This window comes from Otolemur garnettii, unplaced genomic scaffold (genome assembly GCF_000181295.1).
Source record: "Otolemur garnettii isolate 467f Iridium unplaced genomic scaffold, OtoGar3 scaffold00121, whole genome shotgun sequence".
Classification (NCBI taxonomy): domain Eukaryota; kingdom Metazoa; phylum Chordata; class Mammalia; order Primates; family Galagidae; genus Otolemur; species Otolemur garnettii.
Window position 1 is genome coordinate 5,235,030 of NW_003852516.1, and position 22,733 is coordinate 5,257,762.

At 36.2% G+C, this 22,733-nt stretch overlaps 1 protein-coding gene across 1 annotated transcript in view; it reads left to right on the forward strand.

The window, feature by feature from the left end:
- The window catches only part of TNKS (tankyrase), a 170,876-nt gene that overhangs the window by 107,621 nt on the left and 40,522 nt on the right, over positions 1–22,733 (forward strand). Inside the window, exons 6-15 of the mRNA XM_003797665.3 lie at positions 934–1,028; positions 2,509–2,575; positions 2,886–3,072; positions 7,376–7,497; positions 8,934–9,025; positions 9,118–9,196; positions 14,153–14,324; positions 17,887–17,966; positions 20,126–20,271; positions 22,481–22,646. Coding sequence (XP_003797713.1) covers positions 934–1,028; positions 2,509–2,575; positions 2,886–3,072; positions 7,376–7,497; positions 8,934–9,025; positions 9,118–9,196; positions 14,153–14,324; positions 17,887–17,966; positions 20,126–20,271; positions 22,481–22,646 — 1,206 coding nt within the window. The remainder of the gene's footprint in view (positions 1–933; positions 1,029–2,508; positions 2,576–2,885; positions 3,073–7,375; positions 7,498–8,933; positions 9,026–9,117; positions 9,197–14,152; positions 14,325–17,886; positions 17,967–20,125; positions 20,272–22,480; positions 22,647–22,733) is intronic.

The following is a 22,733-nucleotide window of genomic DNA, read 5'->3' on the forward strand; positions in this document are numbered from 1 at the left end:
AAATAGAAAATCTTGTTAAATCCCATGGCCCCAAATAAAAGACAGGAAAAATGAAGGACAATGCATTAAAGTATACTAGTGCTCGTGTGAAAAACTGTTATGGTATTTGAATTGTAAATTAGTAAAGGTTGGAAATTGCTTTGGTTGCAGAGAAGTTTTTAATTAAAATGAAGTTATTTCTGTTTCCTAAAAAAAGGTGAGAAGTTTGATTATTTTAATTGCCACATTAAATTTTAGCAGAGAGCCTTTTAATAACTTGGTTTAAATTAAAATGTGGCAGAAAATAGTTGGGAGGAAACTCTATTTTGCTTTTGACTTTATACTATATATGGCACATAAAATCAGTACCATGTTGCCGTATTTCATTGCATCCAGTGTAGCAAATCAGTTTGGACCATAACTAGCAGCCTATGGAATGAATAAGGTCCATTGTCCTTTTTGTAGCCACCAAAGTGTCTTCAAATAGTCCTTCAGGGATACTTTTCAATCTTTTCTAGTAAAGAAATTTTGAGAAGTAGGTCTTTAGATAAGGTTGTATGGTAGAATTGGGATTTAAAGGTTAGAAGTTTAAAGGAGGGCAGGATTTAAGTAGGATGAGGAAGAATATTTCTAATTGTAGGGAGTATGAACTCTGACATGTCTCCTCAGAACAGAAGAGAGGTTCATGGTGGAAAGAAAGAAATAACATAGAATAGGCCTTGATAAACCAGTAAGGGAACCCAATGGGATGCATGCGTGGGACTGAAGTTAGAGTAGACTCTTGAGAAGCATGAATCGTCTCTTTTTCAGTTGTAAAATGTGAATTTGGGGCCTTTCAAGCAAGTATTTTTTGTGCTAACTCTCATAGTTTTGAGTGTGAATAAATACAGATTAAATGGCCCAGTCCGAACGTGTTACCTGACGAGGGGGCTGTGTTTTTCTTCTCTTTTCTAGTCCACGCCTTTGCATCTAGCGGCGGGCTACAACCGAGTTCGCATCGTGCAGCTGCTGCTTCAGCACGGTGCCGATGTTCACGCCAAGGACAAAGGGTAGGCGCAGTTCCCATCCTCTTCAGGGCGTTGTTCATGGATTGTTGTGCTCTGTTCTCCTCTCGGGCTCTGGGGATCCTCAGCTCTATGCAAAGCCACGTATTCCACTTACTACAGCTTCTGTAGCGTTTTGAGAACGTTCACAACTTGGATTTCAAACTTAATTTTCATGCACCTTCCTGGTAGGGATACTTCTCATAATAATTTCTGAAATCAGTTTGATTTTATTGCAGTTCTGCCATTTGAAGCTACAATTTGTTTTTCAACTGCAGTCATTGGTTTTCGACTCTTAGTTTGCATTTTAGAAAAACAAACTGAAAATTGTGATTACCCAGTAGCATAGCTATCATGTTCCTCAGGTATTAAAGCATTATCCTTATTAATACTCCAAAATAATCAGTATAGAATATCTTATTTTTTCTCCTGCTGAAATCTTGGACATCTGAACTGAGAAAACCTAGAAGGTCCTCTTGTAGGTTAATATGGGAAGGGGAGGAGTGGGAACCAAGAAAGCAGCCGTGTCATTTATTGTATGAAGAGGTGAGGTTTGGAAAGCTTTGTATCAGTTCCCCGCGTAGTCTCCAGGGGAGTAAGTGCCTTGGGTCTGCTGTCCCATGAGCTGGGCTAACCTTTCTCATTGTCCCTCCTGAAGATCTAAAAGATAACTGACCCTACTGCCCAGGTAAAGTAGATTATGTTGCACTCCTGTGATTGACAGCATGAAGAAGAGATGCCCTAGAGGGGGGTGTCTCTCACTTTGCCCCTCTCTACGTCAAGAAACACAGAAGCGAACTCAGTACTTGAGACACCTTTCAGAAGGCGAATTCATCCGTTTCACATCTGCTCTTTTTAGTGCCTGTGTCACAAACATTTAGTGTTTGTGCCATATATGAATGGTGTCCTAATAGCATAGGGGCATAAATACCTGATGTTCCTGTACATCTCTGTTTCCTTGCGTGTGTCTGAAAACAGATGGGTGTACAATAGGTGAGTCATCAACAGATGTACACCGCCAAAAGAGGGTTTTTGACTCAGGATACTTTGATATGCAAGTTATAATAGTTTAGACATTTAATTCCTATACTAGAAATTACCATGAAAGTGAATTAAAATGGTGGAATGTTTCCATTCACTACCAATTAATATTTGCTTTTGTAACTACTTAATATGACATATAGAGCAAAATAAAAAGCATATAAATTAATATGACATATAGAGCAAAATAAAAAGGATATAAATTAGCACATGATGCTCCTTTCACCTAAATGTTCTCTAACTGGTATTTTTATTGTTATATTTAAGGGTACCAAAAGATAAGGTAAAGGTATAAATATAAACTGTGCTTTAAACTCTCTTATTGAGAACATTTTTAAGTATAATTATATTGGGGTTTATTAGATTTTGTGTCTCAGCACTTCCTGGATGAACAACTATAAGTTGTTTGAAATTTAAGTATTTTCATTTGCCTTTTGTTGTTCAGTGGACTTGTGCCTCTCCATAATGCCTGTTCATATGGACATTATGAAGTCACAGAACTGCTACTCAAGGTAAGAGAAATTCAGAGTATGGAACATCATTTGTTTTTGTTTTTAGACTTTTCATGGCTTTTCATTTGTTTCTTTGCCACATGAATGTCTCTTTAGATTTTTAAGAGAATAAAATAGTTTTCAAAAAATTACCATTACCTTAAAAGTTTTAAAACATTCAACTTAATTTGAGCTTTTTCAAAGAGAAATTAAAACACTTATTCACATTTTTTAGTTATAACTGTAATTCACAGTGAAACAAATGTTTTTTCTGTGTTTTATTTGGTCCAGATTACTGATTACTGACCTGAAACATCTTCTCTCACTGCAGCATGGAGCTTGCGTTAATGCTATGGATCTCTGGCAGTTTACTCCGCTACATGAGGCCGCTTCCAAAAATCGTGTAGAAGTCTGCTCTTTGTTACTTAGCCACGGTGCTGACCCTACATTAGTCAACTGTCATGGCAAAAGTGCTGTGGATATGGCTCCAACTCCTGAGCTCCGGGAGAGATTGACATGTATGTGTTTATATCCGAAATCAGTATGCTTCTTTCAAATTGGAGTATCTTTCAGTTGAGTTTTGTCTAATTTAAATAATAACCTTCCCTTTTTACAAATATACTAGTTTATAATCCTCAGTGTTTAATTGCATACTTTTCTTCATGAATTCCACAGGAATTATACACACATACTGTATTTTGTGTTTCTGTAAACCTAATTCTGATTCATATGTTGAGGCCCCTCTCTGTGTTTTTGAAGACTAATGAGGTTAAGTCAATCAACAACCATTGGTTGAGAGCTTATCATGTGCCCAGCATTAGAAATACAGCAGTATACAAACTAGGAAAAAACTGAGAGCTCAGAGCTTATGCTCTTACTCCATTGATAATCTACCATTATTGAGCACTGCTGGTTCCCAGGCCCTTCAGTGTTGCACAATCACCTTTTTATTTATTATGTGTGTGTGGCCCAAGTATCATGTAATCACTTGCCCAAGTTTAAGTGAGATTTTGTTTTTATGATTTAGCAAAAATAATCCTCTCAAATATTGATGTATATTACTAATATATACTATGTATGTAAATGTTTTCTAAATAAACTGTTTGCTTTAGAATAGTTTTAGATATATAGAAAATTTATGAAGGTATCACAGAGAGTTCTCATATATTCCACGTCTAGTTTCCCTCATTATTATTACTTTATAATAGTAGAGTACCTTTGTCTTAATTAATAAACCCTCACTGGTACATTATTACGTAAAGTCCAAACTCTGTTTATATTTCTTTAGTTTTTATCTAATGTCCTTTTTCTGTTCTAAGGTCTCATTCAGAATACCACATTACACAGAGTTTTCATATACAATACTGAGATGTATGTCATTCTACATGTGGTCAGACAGGTGTCACCTGCCTAATTTTTACCTTGCCCCATGGTCTGTGTTCTCTCTTAAATTGGGGATTCTAAGAATCAGATAATACCTAAGAAAATCTTTGCTAAGTGATAACTTTTAGAAAAGGCATACTCAATGTGATGTTAGCATCATGTTTATTTGAACTGGTTTTAAACTATGATAGTTTATGTTAAAACAGAGAGTTTTCCACAATTGTGATCTTATTTAAATGGACATTTCAGCTTATTTTGACATTCAAATAGGTGACATCTACTATATTATAGGCCAACACAAGTTAATTGTAACTGGGCAGTTACATCTCTGTCTTTGTAATGAATTCTTTTGGAAGTTTCTTATTCCTTCCTAGCCAGGCGACTCTTGCCACTTTCTATGGTGCATAATATAATTCACTTTTCTATTTGCATGTTCTATCTTGCTAGTGAATTTTTAATTCTTAGAGAGCTCTTTGTTTTTATTTTTCTTTATCATAACACCTGAATAATTCCTTGTTACCTAGTAAATGGAATTTGGGTTTGGGCCTCTGTCTCCCTCCCTCCCTCCAGCCAGCAGAGTGCATCGCTTACAGTATGTGCTCAGCAAGTTCACTGGACTGAATTTGACTCAACTTAAAACTTATTCTTTCTCTAATTCCCTTTTCTTAATTTATATACTAGCTCAGCTTTATCTCCCTACGTCATCATTTTACATTTTTTTCTTTTCAATCATTTTGCAAATTATCAAAATTATTGATACATTCTATTTTACATTCTATTTTAGCGGTCTGTCTTATTTCAGTGTAGACATTAAAATTTGATGTTAATCTGTATTGTTTGTGAATTAGAGTACTTTCCAAACTTCTCAGTATCTCCTTTGTTTCATTAACTAAGATTCTACCAATGAATTATTTGAAGATCAGACCTTCTCCATCTGTAGTCTTCATCAGCATGTCTCCACTGCTTTGTACGAGGCATTCACAGTTACAGAAAATTATACAAAGGAAAAAGGCTCTTTGATTTCCTTTGTGGTACTAACATTTCCACTCCACACATTTTATCTGTTCTTCCTTGTCTCATTTTCTTTGCGGTTGTTATGAAGCCAAATGACCATGGTTTGGTTTCATTCTTGTTTTAAAATAATGAACATTAAGAGAGAAAGTTTTAGGTATTTTATAAACAGCAATTTTCAGAGTAAGTCTGAGTAATTTATAGTTTTACTACTTTTTTTATGCACATCCTTAAAGTTTAAAAAACAAGCCTTTATGTAACCTTTGCATTTAGAAGTTTAGAAGGGCAATTATATGCTTGATAGATTTTTCATTCTCTGGGAAATTCTTTTAATCTTAAGTATTGTTCAATAAAATATTTTAAATTTGAAAATTAATTTAGGTAGAAATATTTACCTTTTTTCTAAAGAGCAAAGATTTTATTTATTGTTATTTGAGAAAATAGCATGCTGTGTAATTATATTATTTCATCATAATTTCTTAATTCTTTGGTACGGCATTCTTATCGTTTATGTTGCTCATAAATTTGCCTTGCCTATTTAATTTTCTTCCGAGATGCCTTTCCTGAACATAAAGAGCACATAATTTAAAAGGCAGAAATGCTTTTATCACCGTGATATTCATAGAATATTTGTCATTATGAGAGAGACCAGTATGATTTGCACTAAGTTTAAATTTCTCTAGACTGGTAGCCCCACAAAGCTGTACTTTTTGCCAGACATCAGTTCTCAGTGCACCACCTTCTTCTGCACCTGTCTGACCCCCCTCCTTGTGTGTAGCAATTTATAATTCTTACTTTATTGTTTATCATTGCAGTGAAAATCTATTGTTTTGCTATTTGAATTTACTTTTGTTTCATTTGGCCTTGTTTTTTTATTTTTTGAAATTTTGAAGTCCTATACGTTGAGCAATTAAGCAATGATAAAGAACCTCTAAAGAAAGAAGTTACATAAAAACATTTTCCCTGAACCTGCCGTGCATTATTTTATAAATTTTCAGTGATTCAGCATCCAGGCAACAAATGCCTACTGAGTACCAGCCATATGCCTACCACCGTGCTAGGTGATGGAACTACCCTCACAAATGTGACAGTGCCATATGGCTAAATGCACATGGCTGGGGCCCTTATGAGAAGAAATCCTAACCCAGTAATGAGGAAGGTCAGGAAAGCTTCTGCAGAGTAGCGAAAGTGAGACCTTGAACAAAGAGTTCATAAGTCACATCTGTGCATCTGTGTATGTGTGTGTGTGTGTGTCTGGACACACGTGTGCTTGTTTCTCTCTTGTCTGTTTAGGGAGAGAAGGGCATGTGATGGGACTGTGAGAGGAGAGGAGAGAAAGGAGAACGTAGTACTATGCAGATGCAAAAGCCTGAATGGGAGAGGGTCTGGAATTATTAGATAGTATGTCATTGCTGTTTGCATCGTTTTAGAACAATTTTCAATTTTTTTTTTTTCCAGTTTTTGGCCGCCACTTCCAGCATATGGGGCCGGTGCCTTACTCCTTTGAGTCACAGGTGCCGCCCCAATTTTCAACTTTTTGAAAAATAATTGGGCATAGCTGGGTGTTGTGGCAGGCGCCTATAGTCCCAGCTACTTGGGAGGCTGAGGCAAGAGAATCACCTAAGCCCAAGAGCTGGAGGTTGCTGTGAGCTGTGACGCTACGGCACTCTACCGAAGGCGGCAAAGTGAGACTCTGTCTCTAAAAAAATAAAAATAAAAAATTTGAAAAGAAAAAAGTCTCTTTAAAAACAAAGAAAAATAAGTGAGCATATCAAAATGTAAATCAAATTTGTAAAATGAAAAATAAGACATACTTTTTATAAATAAGAATATGGATTTTTATTCATGCAATTAATTTAGATATGGCTTTTTAAAAATCTCTTACCTGCTTATAAAAATAATAAATATAATATTAATTGTTCTTTAAAAATTTTCAAACTCTGGGGCGGCACCTATAGCTCAGAAGAGTAGGGTGCCGGGCCTATATACTGGAGTTGGTGGGTTCAAACTCAGCCCCAGCCAAAAAGAAAAAAAAGTAGTTCTTCCCTAAAAGTAGTATCTTTTTTGTTTAAGACCTATATCACGGTGCGTGTGTTCACAAATTATATAACTGGTTTCTTTTTGGTGAACATGTAGGTTGCCTGTTTTAAAACTCTGCTGCCCTAAGCATCTCTCTTGGTATGTGTATCCTTATGAACTCTAAAAGTATGAAATACTCTTATTTCAGAGTATATGTATTTCAGAATTTTTCATGAAATCTACGCCCTCATCCTTTGCATTTTAATGTTCACATTGTCATGTTGCTGCTATTGCTAAAATAGAGAAATTTGTAAAATTAATAATTTCCTAAAACTTGATTTATAATCATGAGGAAGATTTTTATAAATTTTATATCTTTTTTTATGTCAACCTTTATTTCATTAACAGATGAATTCAAAGGTCATTCTTTACTACAAGCAGCCCGAGAAGCAGATCTAGCCAAAGTTAAAAAAACGCTTGCTTTGGAAATCATTAATTTCAAACAACCACAGTCCCATGAAACAGCACTGGTAAGGTTTTATTGCTAATCTGTTCTCTGGGTCTGTAATAAGAGTGTGAGCATAAAGTAAGGCTTTTCATGTCAGAAACCTTCAAGGAACGTTACTATCTGAAATGCGGGAATTTGCATTTTTATGTTGGTTGCACTGATTTTTTAATTTGGTTCTGGGGAGGATTCTTTTCATGGGTGAGAGAATAGACACTTGCTCAACCTTGATTTAGAAATTATTTTACCTTTGTCTTTACCCAGCCTTATAACAAAGCATTGGTGGCCAGTGCTTTCATAAACTACTAGATGCAATTTTCCCGGTAGAATTTTTTCCTTCTGTCTGCTAGATAAAGACTGTATGTCTTTCTGTAGAAGATGAAAGTGTGTTTCAAAGATACTGGCATCATCCTTTGAGCAATTGTATCCAAAGAACTGATGACATTCATGCTAGAAAAATGGTTAAGATGATGAATTTTCTGTTTCAGACTATAAAAATCATCCTTAAAACTATTTGTATTTTTTCTTATAATGTACTTTCAGAAGGATTATTTTATTTTCTTTGTCACTGAGTACATTAAGGGTCAGATATGGGGTGCTTAGTGATTGCTCCAGAATTTAGAACATAAGCATGTGTGATGCCTGTATTACAGACCTCTAAGCATGCTTTAGTTAGTATTCTTACATGTGTCTGCTGCACACAGGTTAGGTTTTAGTCAATATCTGCTGAAAACAACATCAAAAGATTCACCAAACTGAAATGAAGTAACCGTATGTCCACTTCCATGTCTACCTCTTTACTGGGGTTCAGATGCATTCACGCTAACACAGCGTTAGGCCAGGAGATATGCAGAGCTGCAGAATAAACCAGACTCACTTTTTCAGACTATTCATCTTGTTCAGTTGTAAGGAGTTTTTTATTTTTAAAATTCTAACGCAGACAGTAAAATGAAACAGTACAAAAAATGTGTACAAAACATAAAATTACCGAGAACGATTCTTCCTCTAAGCTGCTGCAAGTTCATCACTTCTTGTCAGTCCTGGGGAACATAAGCTTCCCCACCCATAGTGCTGAGAGTACCTCTGTGGAAGAGTGTGGGGAGGATTGACTTGTATGCTGATTTCCTAATAAAAGAGTGAGTAATTTAGGTAGAGATTTGTATAGCTCTGAAGATGCAATATTCTGATTCCTTGGGTGGCATATGCATTGAATAATTACTCATTGTCCAAGCAAAAAGAAATGCGTCTCAATACTTAACTAAGAGCATAACTTGACCTTGATTTACAGGCTCATGTTTTGTACCCTCATTGTATTTAGAGGGAATATTGATCATCTGCATAATTTAAAACCTAAGTATGTTCGGATGCTCTTTGAGATAACAGTGTTTTTCATAGTCAGCACATGAGATGTACCTTTGAAAAGAAACTGACTGTATTGACTGAGTTGTGTTTACTTTGTAGCACTGTGCTGTGGCCTCCCTGCATCCCAAACGAAAACAAGTTACAGAACTGTTGCTTAGAAAAGGAGCAAACGTTAATGAAAAAAATAAAGAGTAAGTGTAATCCCAGAACAAGTCCTTCAGTTGTGGAAGAGGAAACACGATAACAAAGTGAAAGCCACTTTTCCCTTTTCTCTTCTCCGTAGTTTCATGACCCCCCTGCATGTCGCAGCAGAAAGAGCTCACAACGACGTCATGGAAGTTCTGCATAAGCACGGAGCCAAGGTGAGGGCACGCCCGGCAGAAAGGACCCACACACGCTGGGCGGCTGGCCGCTCTGAAGGCTGCTGCTTTTCTCCCTGATTGTCTGAAGAAAGTAGTTTTATAGCAGGCTATTAGCTTGTATTTGAGCTCATAGATTCTCTTATAGAGCTAATTTAAACCTTGTTTCTAATCAAAGTAATTACCCATGTTTCCTGGTCTTTTACTGTAACTCTTTCAAGCAGTAAAAGGTAGCTACAGTCATTTGAAAAAGATTTCAACTTTACATCATTTTAGTTAATACTACAGTTGATATATTTTGGTAGTCAATATTTCAATGCTAGTTTATCAGAAAATAATTTACATTAAATGATGGAGTCAGAATACCTCTACTTATTTTAAGAAACAGTTGTATTCCTTCAAATTGATAATGATAATAACTTTTTCAACTTTTACGCCAAAGAAATACGAAATTTTTAATAACGTTTTATTGGCATTATTTGAATGGTAGAATGTGAAACTCTCTGATGAATCATTGGAGGAAGGAAGCATATTGATTATTTTTTAGAAATTACTTGAACTTGCAAATATTTTAATCCCTAAGAATGTACATTTGTAAGCAATCGTCTCTAAAATAGGATACAGATACCACTTGTATGTGGAGCATACAAGATGAGCTCCATTGGGAGCAAAGAAAAAAAATAGAATTTTAATTTATAATTTTTTATTTAAGAATAAAGAAATTAAGGCCAGGTGCAGTAGCTCATGCCTATACTAGCATTTTGGGAGGCTGAGGCAGGAGGATTGCTTGAGCTCAGGAGTTGGAAACTTGCCTGAGCAAAATATACAAAACCTCATCTCCACAAAAGCAAAAAATGATTCGGTCATGGTGACATGCAAGTCTGGAAGCTGAGGCAGGGGGAATCACTTGAGCCCAGGAGTTGAAGGTTGCAGTGAGCTATGATCATGCCGTTGTACTCTAGCAACAGGGTGAGAGAGACCCTGCTTTTTTTTACTATATAGGTTATATAATCCAAAAATTTGTGTATCACTGCTTCAAAAGGGCATTTGATGTTTATTTTTGAGATAGAGTCTCACTATGTTGCCCTGGATAGAGTGCTGTGGCATCACAGCTCACAGGAACCTCTAACACTTGGGCTTAAGCGATTCTCTTGCCTCAGCCTCCCAAGTAGCTGGGACTACAGGTGCCTGCCACAATGCCCAGCTATTTTTTGTTGCAGTTTCCATTGTTTTCTAGCTGGCCCGGGCTGGGTTCGAACCCGCCAGCCTCAGTGTATGTGTCTGGCACTGTAACCACTGTGCTATGGGCACTCAGCCAGGCATTTGATGTTTTTAATTATGATATCAAGGCAAGCTGGAATAAAAGGGAACACAGTTCTGTAAATGTAGGTATAACGACTGCATTGTTATGCAAGTAATGTCTTGTTGCTCTGTCAAACAAAAAATGCTAACCCTAAGTGAGCTTTCTGCCCCATTGAGGACATCATATGCTTATCATTGACCGGCATTGTGAATAGTTTGTGACATTTATAATGCTCTTGAAAAATTATTAATAATGCCCTTCATTTTGGGAAAATAGTTTCTGTTGATTATCTCCCATGTGACATTTTATGTCATAAAGGTTCAGTGAAAAATGACCTTGTTTTACAACCTGTTCTAGTCAGCCTTATTGTAGGTCTGTGGTTCTTGGTCTTCATCTGCCCAGCGTGTGCACAACACGTTCCCTTGTAAACACCTGCCAGTGGTGTGGAATGACTCGAGACTGGCGTCCTCTCTGTTCTTCCTACTGTAGTTCAGCTGAATTGAGAACTCAGTTGTGAACCAAGAGACACCAGTTGCCTTTGATAGATACCAAATGCCTTATCAGTAACTCCCATTTCCCTGTTCTCTGGTTCCAAGGCAGGACGCTGTCCCTTACGTGTGGTATATCTGGTGATTAATATGTTAGTAAAAACTCCCTGTAAAAAACCCATTTAGCTGCTATTGGGCCACAGTTTTTATGTGCTTAGCATTTTCTTTCAGGGGAACTTATGGCTTCTATTTGGTTTTCAGGCAACTTGTGGTTTCTATTTGATTCTAAAAGCACCTTCTGAACTGTCCCACCACTTGTTTATTAGGACTTAGCCCTCTTACCTGGCTTCTGCCACTCTCCCACCTTCCCTTCTTAAGGAATCAACTTCTCAGGCTGAGGCAGAAGAATTTGAGAGGGAGACCTAATTATCATTAACTAATTTATCTTACTTAGTCAGACAGTCTTCTGCCTAAAACTTGGTGATAAATACGAAGTTCAGGTTCCCTGAGCACGTTAATCTAAATATCCTGCTTATATAATAACCGAGATAACTATACATTTGTGCTTAGAATCCTCCACTTTCTAGTTTTGTGACCCTGTACTAAATTTCTCTGAGTCTCAGTTGTCTTATTAGTGATATGTTAAAAAAAAAACCTCCCCTACAGGTTGAATTTTTTAAATGAAATCAGCTTACGTATGTATGTAGCATAGGGCATAACACACAATGTTTTAGTTGTGAGTGTGAGCGTTTTCCCATATTTGTCTTTTCAAATGTTTATGTACTATGTATTTCCCTTTAATTATCTGAATTTTTTATAAGACTTATATATATAATCCCTTTATAATTAGTTTTGATCCACTAACTCAACAAATATTGGCATGTAAAATCCTTAAGACTGCAGAATACTGTGGGAAATACCAATTTGGAAGTTAACACAATTATGAAACTTGAATCTAATTCTGAATCAATTTAGCAGCATTAGCATTGAAGAAGGAAGAGAAAGATGAAAGCCACTTGAGGAGTAATGATTGCATTACTTGGAAATGAATTGAGTGTTGGAATGGGTTTATAATATGATGGTACAATAAAAGAAAGGTAGAAACACTGGTTTCCTCTGTCTTGATGGTAATTTTAACCTTGGAGTTGATAGGCTAGAGGGACACTTAGTAAAACTGGCTGTTGGAAAGTTAGCCCTAGAGTATGTGAAAGAGAGTTTAGGTCCAGGATTAGAAAGCTCTGTTGGTGAGTCATTGGCATGGTAATCATGCATGTTGACAGTGAGTAGGGTCCCTACTTGGGAAAGCTTAGAAATATGAGTAGAGAGTTGAGGAGAGAACCTTCGAGGATATGCCGTGTTTCTAGAGTAGCAACAGGAAGAGGAGACGGTGATGTCTGTCATGGTGTCTACTGCATGAAATGGGAGTATGAAGAAGGAGCACCTTCCTAAAATGGGGGTCTGGTGTAATCTGACAAAACTGGAGGATAGTAGGCCCATTAGACTGTGATGAAAAATGATAGCAGAAAGGGAGATGCCATCAGAGTAAACCACAGATGGCTTTAAATGACAGACTGAGGGATTCGACTTTATTGGAAGGTACTGAAAAGTCATTCTTCTGAGTTGCGTAATAACTTGGTAAGAGCTCTGTTTTAGAGGAGTAATTCTCCGATCATCTTACCGTGATTTAGCAAGCTGGATTGATAGTTTTCGTTATTGTAATTGAACAATATGGTGTATCTCTAAGCTAAGAACAATATTAATGATTAGAATGTCCACAATTTTAGATTTTTCTTATGTGATAAAGAGGTAACAAAGAAGTAAAAGCTCAAAGAATGGCAGCTTGTGTTTCCCACTGATAAATGCTCGTGGCTGTGCTTTTGAGTTGCTGTGTATAAACAGTCATTTTTTTTCTGCTGGCAAAAGTGATAGAACTGAATATGTTGATAGTTCATGGTGACTTTTGTTAAAGACCATTAGTAATTTAGATGAACCCTTACCTGTACAAGTCTAACAGCCTTACTGGTAATGATGAAGGACTAGAGATAGGAAGATCAATCGTCTCAAATCCTTTCTTTTCTTAACTTTGTGTTTGGTGGGTGTGCACAAATGTTTTGAATACCAACCAGTATATAATTGAGAATTTGCTGTTTGCCCTTAGCAGGAGATTTCTAGAGGACTCAGAAATTCTGTATAATATAGTTCATATTCTCAATAACCTTAATTTAACTTGATGAAAACTACTCTAGTGTTATAATTCTTGTGACAGTTGTGTGTTTAATTGACATAGGTGTTCAGAAAGGGAGCAGTCGTCAAGACTTCTTTTTTTCTTTTTGTTGGGGATTCATTGAGGGTAGTCGTGAAGACTTCTTAGAGGTAGGGAGACCTGCACTGGATCTCATAGTCAATCCAGAGGGCAGGTGGAGGGTTCAGCAAACAATGCACATGGTCTTTCATCTGACTGTAGTAGTGGGTGTATATTAGAATATTCTGGAAGGTTAAGTTAGGCTCAGTTAGATGTGAGCAAATTATGAATACAATCCCAAAGTTTAATATTGTCTTAAACAATCTTAAAACTAGCTAAATTATTATTCTTTATATAACTCTTCAAAGTTTTAAAAATGAACATTTGAATCCTCAGATCGTTTTTTGGGTTTAATGTGTCTGTAGTTCAACTAGGGTGTTCTATTATAATTTGTCATTCCTTAGAATTAGAAAACAAATATGATCAACTATTTTGATAATCTATGCTTACCTATTCTGTTACTTTTATTTTCTGAGAACAAGTTTGGTAAAATCCATTCGTTCAAAAGTATTTGGTGAGCATCTTCATTGTGGCTAGCAGTGAACACCAGAGAATAGTCTCTGCCCTTATAGGCCTTATAGTCTATTAATTGTTGTCAAGGGGAGTGGCAGGGAATGGGAAGTGGGCATGAAAATGGTCATTTAAAGAAGGGAGGACTATGTTGTAATTTGCAATCAAGTGGCCAGAAAGGGTTAACTAAAAAGATATTTCTTCAGAACCAGTGAGCAAAATTAACAACGAATATCTCTGACAATTCTCTAAAAGCTTTAACAATTGATTTTTCTCATAAGAATATATTTGCTAGGATATGACGGGGAACAAAAAGAAATGCTCCATCTCTTGTGCTCACTCAGTGATTTTTTCAGATGAATGCACTGGATACCCTTGGTCAGACTGCTTTGCACCGAGCTGCCCTAGCAGGTCACCTGCAGACCTGCCGCCTCCTGCTGAGCTATGGCTCTGATCCCTCCATCATCTCCTTACAAGGCTTTACGGCTGCGCAAATGGGAAATGAGGCAGTGCAGCAGATTCTGAGTGGTGAGTTCTGATAGATAAGCAGTGTGTGATACACCTATTGTTCCATTTCCGCTGAAATACGCAGGCAAACTTTGCCATGTTCTCTTTGCCTTTCCTTGCTTGCAGTTTACCTGAGGCCTTCCCCAGGTTCCTTTTTTTGTTAGGGTAAGGCAGGTATGAGAAAGAAGTACACTTTTTAATTTTTTTAGTTTTAAATTGAAAACCTAATTCATGAATGTTATGACTTAAAGCTCATAAACAGTGTAGAATTATAGTAGCTATAAAATTCATCAAATAGAGAAAATTACAAATCATTCATATGGTAATGACCTTTAATGCTTATGTGTAATATTCTCACCTTTTTTGTAATTCTTAATTAACTTCATTGTAGTGTTATGAAATTATCTTGTCTTCTCCCAGTTTAAATTAGAATTGTAAAATCTTGCTGAATGTTGCAGTGTCTGCCTAGTACAGTGCTAGATATTTCAACTACCTGTACTTAATTGAGGGAGATCAAACATAAACTGATAGGAGCGTAAACTCTGACTCTGTAAGTTCCCAAATGAGAGGAAATTACAGTGTACTAAAAAATGATAGATTCAAAAGAAATTCAGTATAAATGATTCTTTCCCCAACCTTGTAATCTTGTCTATGGATTATATCTGCGATATAAGAACATAACAAACTAGAAATATAAAATGGACAGGGCCACAGGCTGGGAGTACCCCAGTGCTTTCTAACTCTGTCAGGCACAGTGCCACCTTTTTATAATGAATGGTTGATAACATCCCCTTTACTATTGAGAAATGAAACTCGTAGATATGTGGTTTATTACAAAAGTTTTAAGATACAGAAAAATCAAGAAACATAAAATCCTTGCAGACAGAAACAAATGAAGTCCTCCCAGCAACAATGAAAAGTTGACCAAGATGAAACTTGTACAGGTGAATCAGAAAGGACGCTGTTGACTGTGTTTCTTGGAAGTGAAATAATGGACCACAACACAGGCTGTCTCAAAACTTTCATAGTGACCCACATAGTATGACCTAACTATACAAGTATCTTCCCAAAATCTATATGAATACCCAAACCATAATAGAAAGTAATGTGTAATTGTTAATGTAACTGCTTGGACATGACTACAGTAGGAGTAAAAAAAATTAGTCCCATAAATTTCTAAACTTTCCCTCCCCCTCCAGAAATACAGCTCACTTGAGAAGCATTGCTATTGCTAAAATAGGGAACCTTCCAAGGCCTACAGAGATTTTGATATGTGCACGTTGTCAGACCTGGGTCAGAGCTAAACAGCCTCATAAAACTAAGTGTACATATTGTGAAAATTTTTGAGGACTTACTTTTTCAGCTGTAGTTTATTCTTAGATGGTGATCATTCTACTTCAGTCTTAGACGATGATTTTTATTGAGAACCACTGAATTTTAAGTTAATTTCTTATGCATCAAACCACAAATGAGGCAAACATATAGCTATCGCATCAAAATTTATAATACTGTGCATAATTTTTAGACATAATTAACAAAATGGAGAAGAAAGGATTGAATAAATCAAGCAGCTTAGATCTATCTCCTTTTAAAATATCTTCTACATGAATGCCATTGGAATATATGAGTTCTGGAAAAAGAAAATTAAGTATTGAATTACAGATGAAACAGTTTTCTTCAGTTATTAATTCTTACAATTTATTCTGTAAAAGCCACTCTCCTGAACAAATCACTTTAGACTAGAAGTACTAAAGTATTTCTTCTGAAATCTTTTTTTTTTCATTTACTTATTTTTTTTTTTGAGACAGAGTCTCACTTTGTTGCCTTAGGTAAAGTGCTGTGGAGTCACAGCTCACAGCAACCTCCAACTCTTGGGCTTAAGTGATTCTCTTGCCTCAGCCTCCCAAATAGCTGGGACTACAGGTGTCTGCCACAATACCCAGCTATTTTTTGTTGTTGTTATTGTGGTTGTCATTGCTTAGCAGGGCCCCTGGTGTATGTGGCTGGTGCCCTAAACACTGAGCTCTGGGCCCCAAGCCATTCTTCTGAAGTCCGAAACCTTTTCATAGCATCACTTGATCTTCCCACAGTCTTAAATCGGAAAGAAATTTTTAAAGCTAAGCGAGTTGATTTATTTATTTTTATTAAATCATAGCAGTATACATTAATACTATCATGGGGTACAGTGTACTGTTTCTATATACAATTTGAAATACTTGCATCCAACTGGTTAACATAGCCTTCATATCTTTTTCTTAGTTATTGTGTTAAAACATTTATATTCTACATTTCGAGAGATACACATGAACCCTTATAGGATGAACCATAGGGGTGATCCCACCAATCACCCTCCCTCCACCCTCCCCTCCTTTCCCTCTCCCCTCTCCCCATATTCCTGGGCTAAAATTGGGTTATAGCTTTTCTATGAAAGCTACAAATTAGTTTCATAGTAGGGCTGAGTACATTGGATACTTTTTCTTCCATTCTTGAGATACTTTGCTAAGAAGAATATGTTCCAGCTCCATCCATGTAAACATGAAGGAGGTAAAGTCTCCATCTTTCTTAAGTAGTATTCCATGGTGTACATATACCACAATTTATTGAAAGAAACTTCTAACTTTCATTTTAGAAGTGCAAAAACTAAACTGTTACATGATTTGTCTAAAGTTACAGGTAATAGAACATAATATAAAATTTAGGCCTCCTGGAGCTCAGTCCTTTTGTGTTGTGAAATGTGGCTTTTAAGAGCCACATTTAATGTCCCTAAGCATACTTTGGTCGATACATTAGAAATTATTTTCTTTAAAAACCTACTGTATTTGGGATAGTGTGAAATGCGTTTTTGGTTTCTTTGTAGAGGATTAATCAAAATATCTAATTTGTTAGCCTCTAAATTTAGTAGCCCTATTTAATTATATTCTTTTTAACATTGATATCATACCTTCCAGTTATACAGACATTTTAAATTGGATTTCCCTAAAGCCATTCAATAAATGTGAATTAACCAAATGTCTGTTTTAGGTAGGCCTTTTGTTCGCTGATTATACTAAGATCATTTTGATTTCAGAAGTAGTACTTCTGTTTTATATTGAAGTCATTGAGACTAAAAAGAAAAATTAAGCCTTGAGTACCAAAAGTCAAGTGTCCTCCCTGGGTTTATGTAATAAATCTGTGGCATTAGAAGATAAGGGGATTCCAGTAAGAAAAAACCAAACCGATGCCAAAGCTTTGCTACAACACTTTGTGAAAGCAATATATCATGAAAATGTTTTTGATCTTCTGGTCATAGGTTTTCTTACTCCCCTTTGCCAAATTTACGACCAGCAAATCTGAGGGGTAGAGTAGTAGGGATAGAAAGGGATTTGCATGTACTGGAATTTAATTAAATTTGGTTTAGGATGAGATGGATATAGATTTAAAGGAGAAAACATTTCTTACCTGAAAAAGATTGGGGAAACTCCTATATTAGACCTCAGAAATTTTTGACCCTTTAATCTTCTTCAACTTACCAAGTAATTTTTCCTCCTTAACTGCTCAGAGATTGTTGAAGAACCGATAGTAACCTTCCCTTTCTCCTGTGCAGAGAGTACACCTGTACGTACTTCTGATGTTGATTATCGACTCTTGGAGGCCTCTAAAGCTGGAGACTTGGAAACTGTGAAGGTAAGGCAGTGCTCTGAGTGTCTGGGATGGCACTGTTGAGTTGTGCTAACCTATTCTTTCTAAGCTCCTAAGAATGACTTCCTAAATCCTAACAAAAAGGATAAGCAAAGAAGACTCATAGTCAGGAGAAAGCCTTCATAGTAAATACACACACACACACACAGGTGCGCACGTGCTTTTTAGTCATTTTCTTTCAGGTTGCAAGAAAGCACTCTTAATTTCACTTATAATGATTAAAATGTCATTTTTTTGGCCACATTAACAAATATATAAACTAGCTCAAGCCCAAATATTAGTAGGTTAACCTTTGAAATGATGTTTCTTGATATTTTTCCAAAGATGTACACATTTATTATAGGAAAACATTCTTATGATCCCTCAGCCATTATAATTATCATGTGCAGTAGGTGGATTTTTCTTTATATGTAACTCTACTTGCCGAGAAAATGTTATGAGTCTGTAATTGTGATAAAGAACCAGTGGTTATAGATTTAACCCTAACAAAATAACAAAATACCCTAGACTTGGTAATTTATAAGGAAAAACAATTTATTTCTCACAATTCTAGAGCCTGGGAAATCTAGGATCCAGGAACTGGCAGGTCTGGTTTCTGGTGGGGATCATTTAATCTCTGCTTCCAAGATGGAGCCTTGTTGCTACATTTTAAAGAGGGAACAAATACTGTTTCTTCACATGGCAGAAGGCAAAAAACGCCAAATGCTGTGTGCAGCAGCTTTTGTAAGGACAGTAATCTTACTGAACTAAACACCTGCTAAGGGCCTGCCTCTCAGTACTACTGCAGCAGCGATTCAATGTCAGCGTGAATTTGGGGAGGGCACAACCTTTGAACCGTAGCACCCCTACTCAGCATATTAGTAGAAATAGAGATCTTTTCAGGTTCTTCGTTTTTATCTTATAATAAAAGCTCCCTCCAGTGACAGGAGAACAGTAACTCTGGTAAATGGGTGGAAAACCGCGCTGTTCTACCTTACAGTCTACCACTCCGTTTCCTACTTTGTTGGCCTTTCCTGACTTTCATTACCTTTCTTGCTGTTTCCTGGAAGTCAGATCATTAAGACAGTGAGCAATGATGGATGATGGAGCACAAAGACCCAGAAATTAAAAATCAGTAAAACAGAGTGTGAGTAGCCCTCACCAGCTACTGGAAAAGGATAAGTCACTTAAGATCTCCGAGACTGGGTTTATTTTATCTGTAAAATGAAGATAATGATCAACTTCATACACAGGCTGGCCATAAAGTTCACGTGCAGTTTCAAACTGCACACTGTTTTAAATTGCACATGAACTTCATGGCCACCCTGCGTGATAACCCTCTCTGAATGAACATGATGCTCTTTATAAACTGTAAATCATTTAAGTGTCATTATTATTACACAGAATATATCTCGCTGCCAGTAATACAACCTTCATTGCTGAGCAATTGCTCCCTATTGCTTTGTAAACAAAATTCAGCTTCTAATTTAGGTTTTGCAGAAATGGTAGCATTCAAAGAAAAGGAGACGAAAGAGATTTAGAGAACGTCTCTGTGGGACATGGAGGTAAAGGCCAAAAACTAGAGTATGATTAAAATCAGTTTGACTTGTAAATTTAACAAAGAACTCCCCCAAATCAAGTAAAGCACTGTTGGATCAAAGGGCCAGGTCAGTGGCCCAAGCAGAAAAATACATTTTTCCAGAGCCTTTTTGCTTTCTTGATCCACATTAGAGAAAACAAAAACTTTGTATTACTGTAGTCAACTCGGGATGGTCTTACTTGAAAGAATGGCTGAGGCATGTTAGAACAAGCGGATACTCTATGACAGACAGTCCCGGGGAGAAAAGACCCATAAAGATGAAATAGCAAGGCATAGTTTGCTTTCCTGTGAGTTTTTCTGTTTGATTAAAACTTTGATCAGAAAATGTTGGAAAAGATTAAATTACTCTGTATGTAGTAAAAGTATTTTTAGTCACTATAAAACTAAGCATAATGCTGATTTTTAAACATCATTTGTATCACCTAATCTGAGGAAATAAATATTCATTAGAAAGTTATAATTTATTCATTAGAAAATTATAATTTGCCTTTATTATTTGAAGCCAAATCTGTGAATGAATATTAATGTTCTTTTTGTGTTTGTCTGTGTATGTGCACCATAAAAGCAACTTTGCAGCCCTCAGAATGTGAATTGCAGGGATTTAGAGGGCCGACACTCCACCCCGCTGCACTTCGCGGCAGGCTATAACCGCGTGTCTGTCGTGGAGTACCTTTTACACCACGGTGCCGACGTCCATGCCAAAGACAAAGGGTATGTGCTGCAACCTAGCTGTTCGGGATTTATTCTCTTCATACTTTAGGGGGAAAAAAAGGTTTTAAATAATTTTGAAGTCTTAGATTTTTCCCCTATTAAAAAAGTAATGTTATATTTTTTGTTTAAAAGGTAAGTTAAAGGATTCTGGAAGTATCCAAACAGTGAAAATTCCTTGTCCGCCTACCCCCTAAAGATATAACTTTAAGACTTTGCATGTTCCAGATATTCTAAATGTATATCCTAGCGCATGGGTCGTGTGGTGGTGGTTTTTAACACAAATGGTGGTGTCATTTTATTTAGTCTTTGTGGTTTCCTTTCCATCCAGTATTACTTCTTGAATGTCTTTCCATATTAATACTTAATAGTTTATTTCATCCTTTTAATGCCAACATATACTATTTTATTACATTATACAAATATTTTGTAGTTGTATGTAATTTTAAGTTTATTACTTATCTCCAGTTTTTTGCTATTAAAAATGTGTACTCTTGTCCAAAAAAAGTTACCTATCCCAAGGTTATCAGTATTACTAGGACTATAATTTCATTTTTACCACTTTAGATATCTTTTATTTTTATATTAGTTTGCTAGATTATTTGACTTTATCTAGACAAAGCTTAAAGCAGCCACAGAAGCTGCTTAAAAATGTGAGAAGAGAAAGTTAACTAATATGAATTTCCATATTCTGAGTTCATTTCATACCATCTTCAAGTAAGCCAGCACCTTTCTGTGCAGTTGCATAATAGAGAATAGTACTAACTAAGCAGGTAAAGCTTCAAGTAACCATTATGTATTTATTTATTTATTCTTTTAAAGGGGCACGTCAGACATGAATGTTCAATAACAATATTACTTGCTTCTTCAAAGTGCTGTAAAGCCGTGGACAGCATTCAACAGTTTCTATTACCTATTTTAACATTTAGCATATTTCATTGCAAAACAACAGAAAAAGGCATTTGATCTAATTGTTTTTGCTCTGTCTTAACTAAATGCAACTTATCTTTTTGACGCATCCTTTTTTGTAGAGACAGAGTCTCACTTTATCATCCTCAGTAGAGTGCTGTGGCAGCTCATAGCAACCTCCAACTCCTGGGCTTAGGCAGTTCTCTTACCTCAGCCTCCCAAGCGGCTGGGACTACAGGTGCCTGCCAGAATGCCCAGCTATTTTTTGTTACAGTTTGGCCGGGGCTGGGTTTGAACCCACCACCCTTGGTATATGGGGCCGGCACCCTACTCACTGAGCCGCAGGTGCTGCCCAATGCATCCTTTTTTTTTATTGGAACATCTTTTGGTGTTTTAGAATGTCCGCTGCCTACTAATCAGAACTTAGAGTCATCTCAGAATATGTGTAGTTTCCTTATTTGTTATTTGACTGGAATTTTTAATTGATGCCAGCATTTTTCTTACTGAATACTTTTTTGACACTTGGATTGTGTGTTTTCATTGCTTGGCGCCTCAGTGTTTAAGCCTATGCACAGAACCCATCACTGAATCATTATGATTTTTAAAATAAATAAATAAAACAAAGGGTAGAACTTGCCTAAATAAGTTGAATTGCATTATATACTTTGTAAGTGTATAATTTTTCATTAGTAAAACTTGAATGGAAGAAAATCTGAGACATGATAAAGCCAGATTATTGATTGGTTATTTCTGAAATCACTTTGTAATGACTTTTATATCAATAAGATGAAAATCTGAATTAAAAGTATTGTGATGGAGCGTTATCCCATGCATATGTGCGTATGTATACATATATAATTTTTTTAAGGATAAGGATTGCTTTTACATATATATCCATCCACCCAAAACGTATAAAAAGTCCTTATATTGAACTGACATTTTTGAAATCATAAACTCTTATTTGAAAATGGATGATTATTTCTTAAAGAACAGGAAAGGATTATTTCTTTTTAAGAGGTATTCAGTATAATTAGTGTCTTAGAAGACTAGTATTACAGTAGAACCTCCATAGTTGACCACCTCCTGAAGTTGACCTAATTTTCACAGACCAGACATGCACCACATGTACGTATTAGTACAGTAGGCCTAGTTCCTTATGTTGACCACCTCTTTATGTTAACCAGTTTGTAACAGTCCCATGGGTGGTCAACTTACAGAGTTTCTATTGTACTTATTGTATTATAAGAATCATTTTAACTCAAAGGTTTGTTTTATAACTTTAAGGTAATTTTCTTTTGTTTAGCGGCTTGGTGCCCCTTCATAATGCCTGTTCATATGGACACTATGAGGTAGCTGAGCTTTTAGTAAGGCACGGGGCTTCTGTCAATGTGGCCGACTTGTGGAAATTCACTCCTCTACATGAAGCAGCAGCTAAAGGAAAATACGAAATCTGCAAGCTCCTTTTAAAAGTACGTAGTTAAAAAAGTTATAAAAATTAAGTAATTATATTATATTTTGGTTATTATTTGAAGTGAAATCGGGAGTGTTTCATCTTA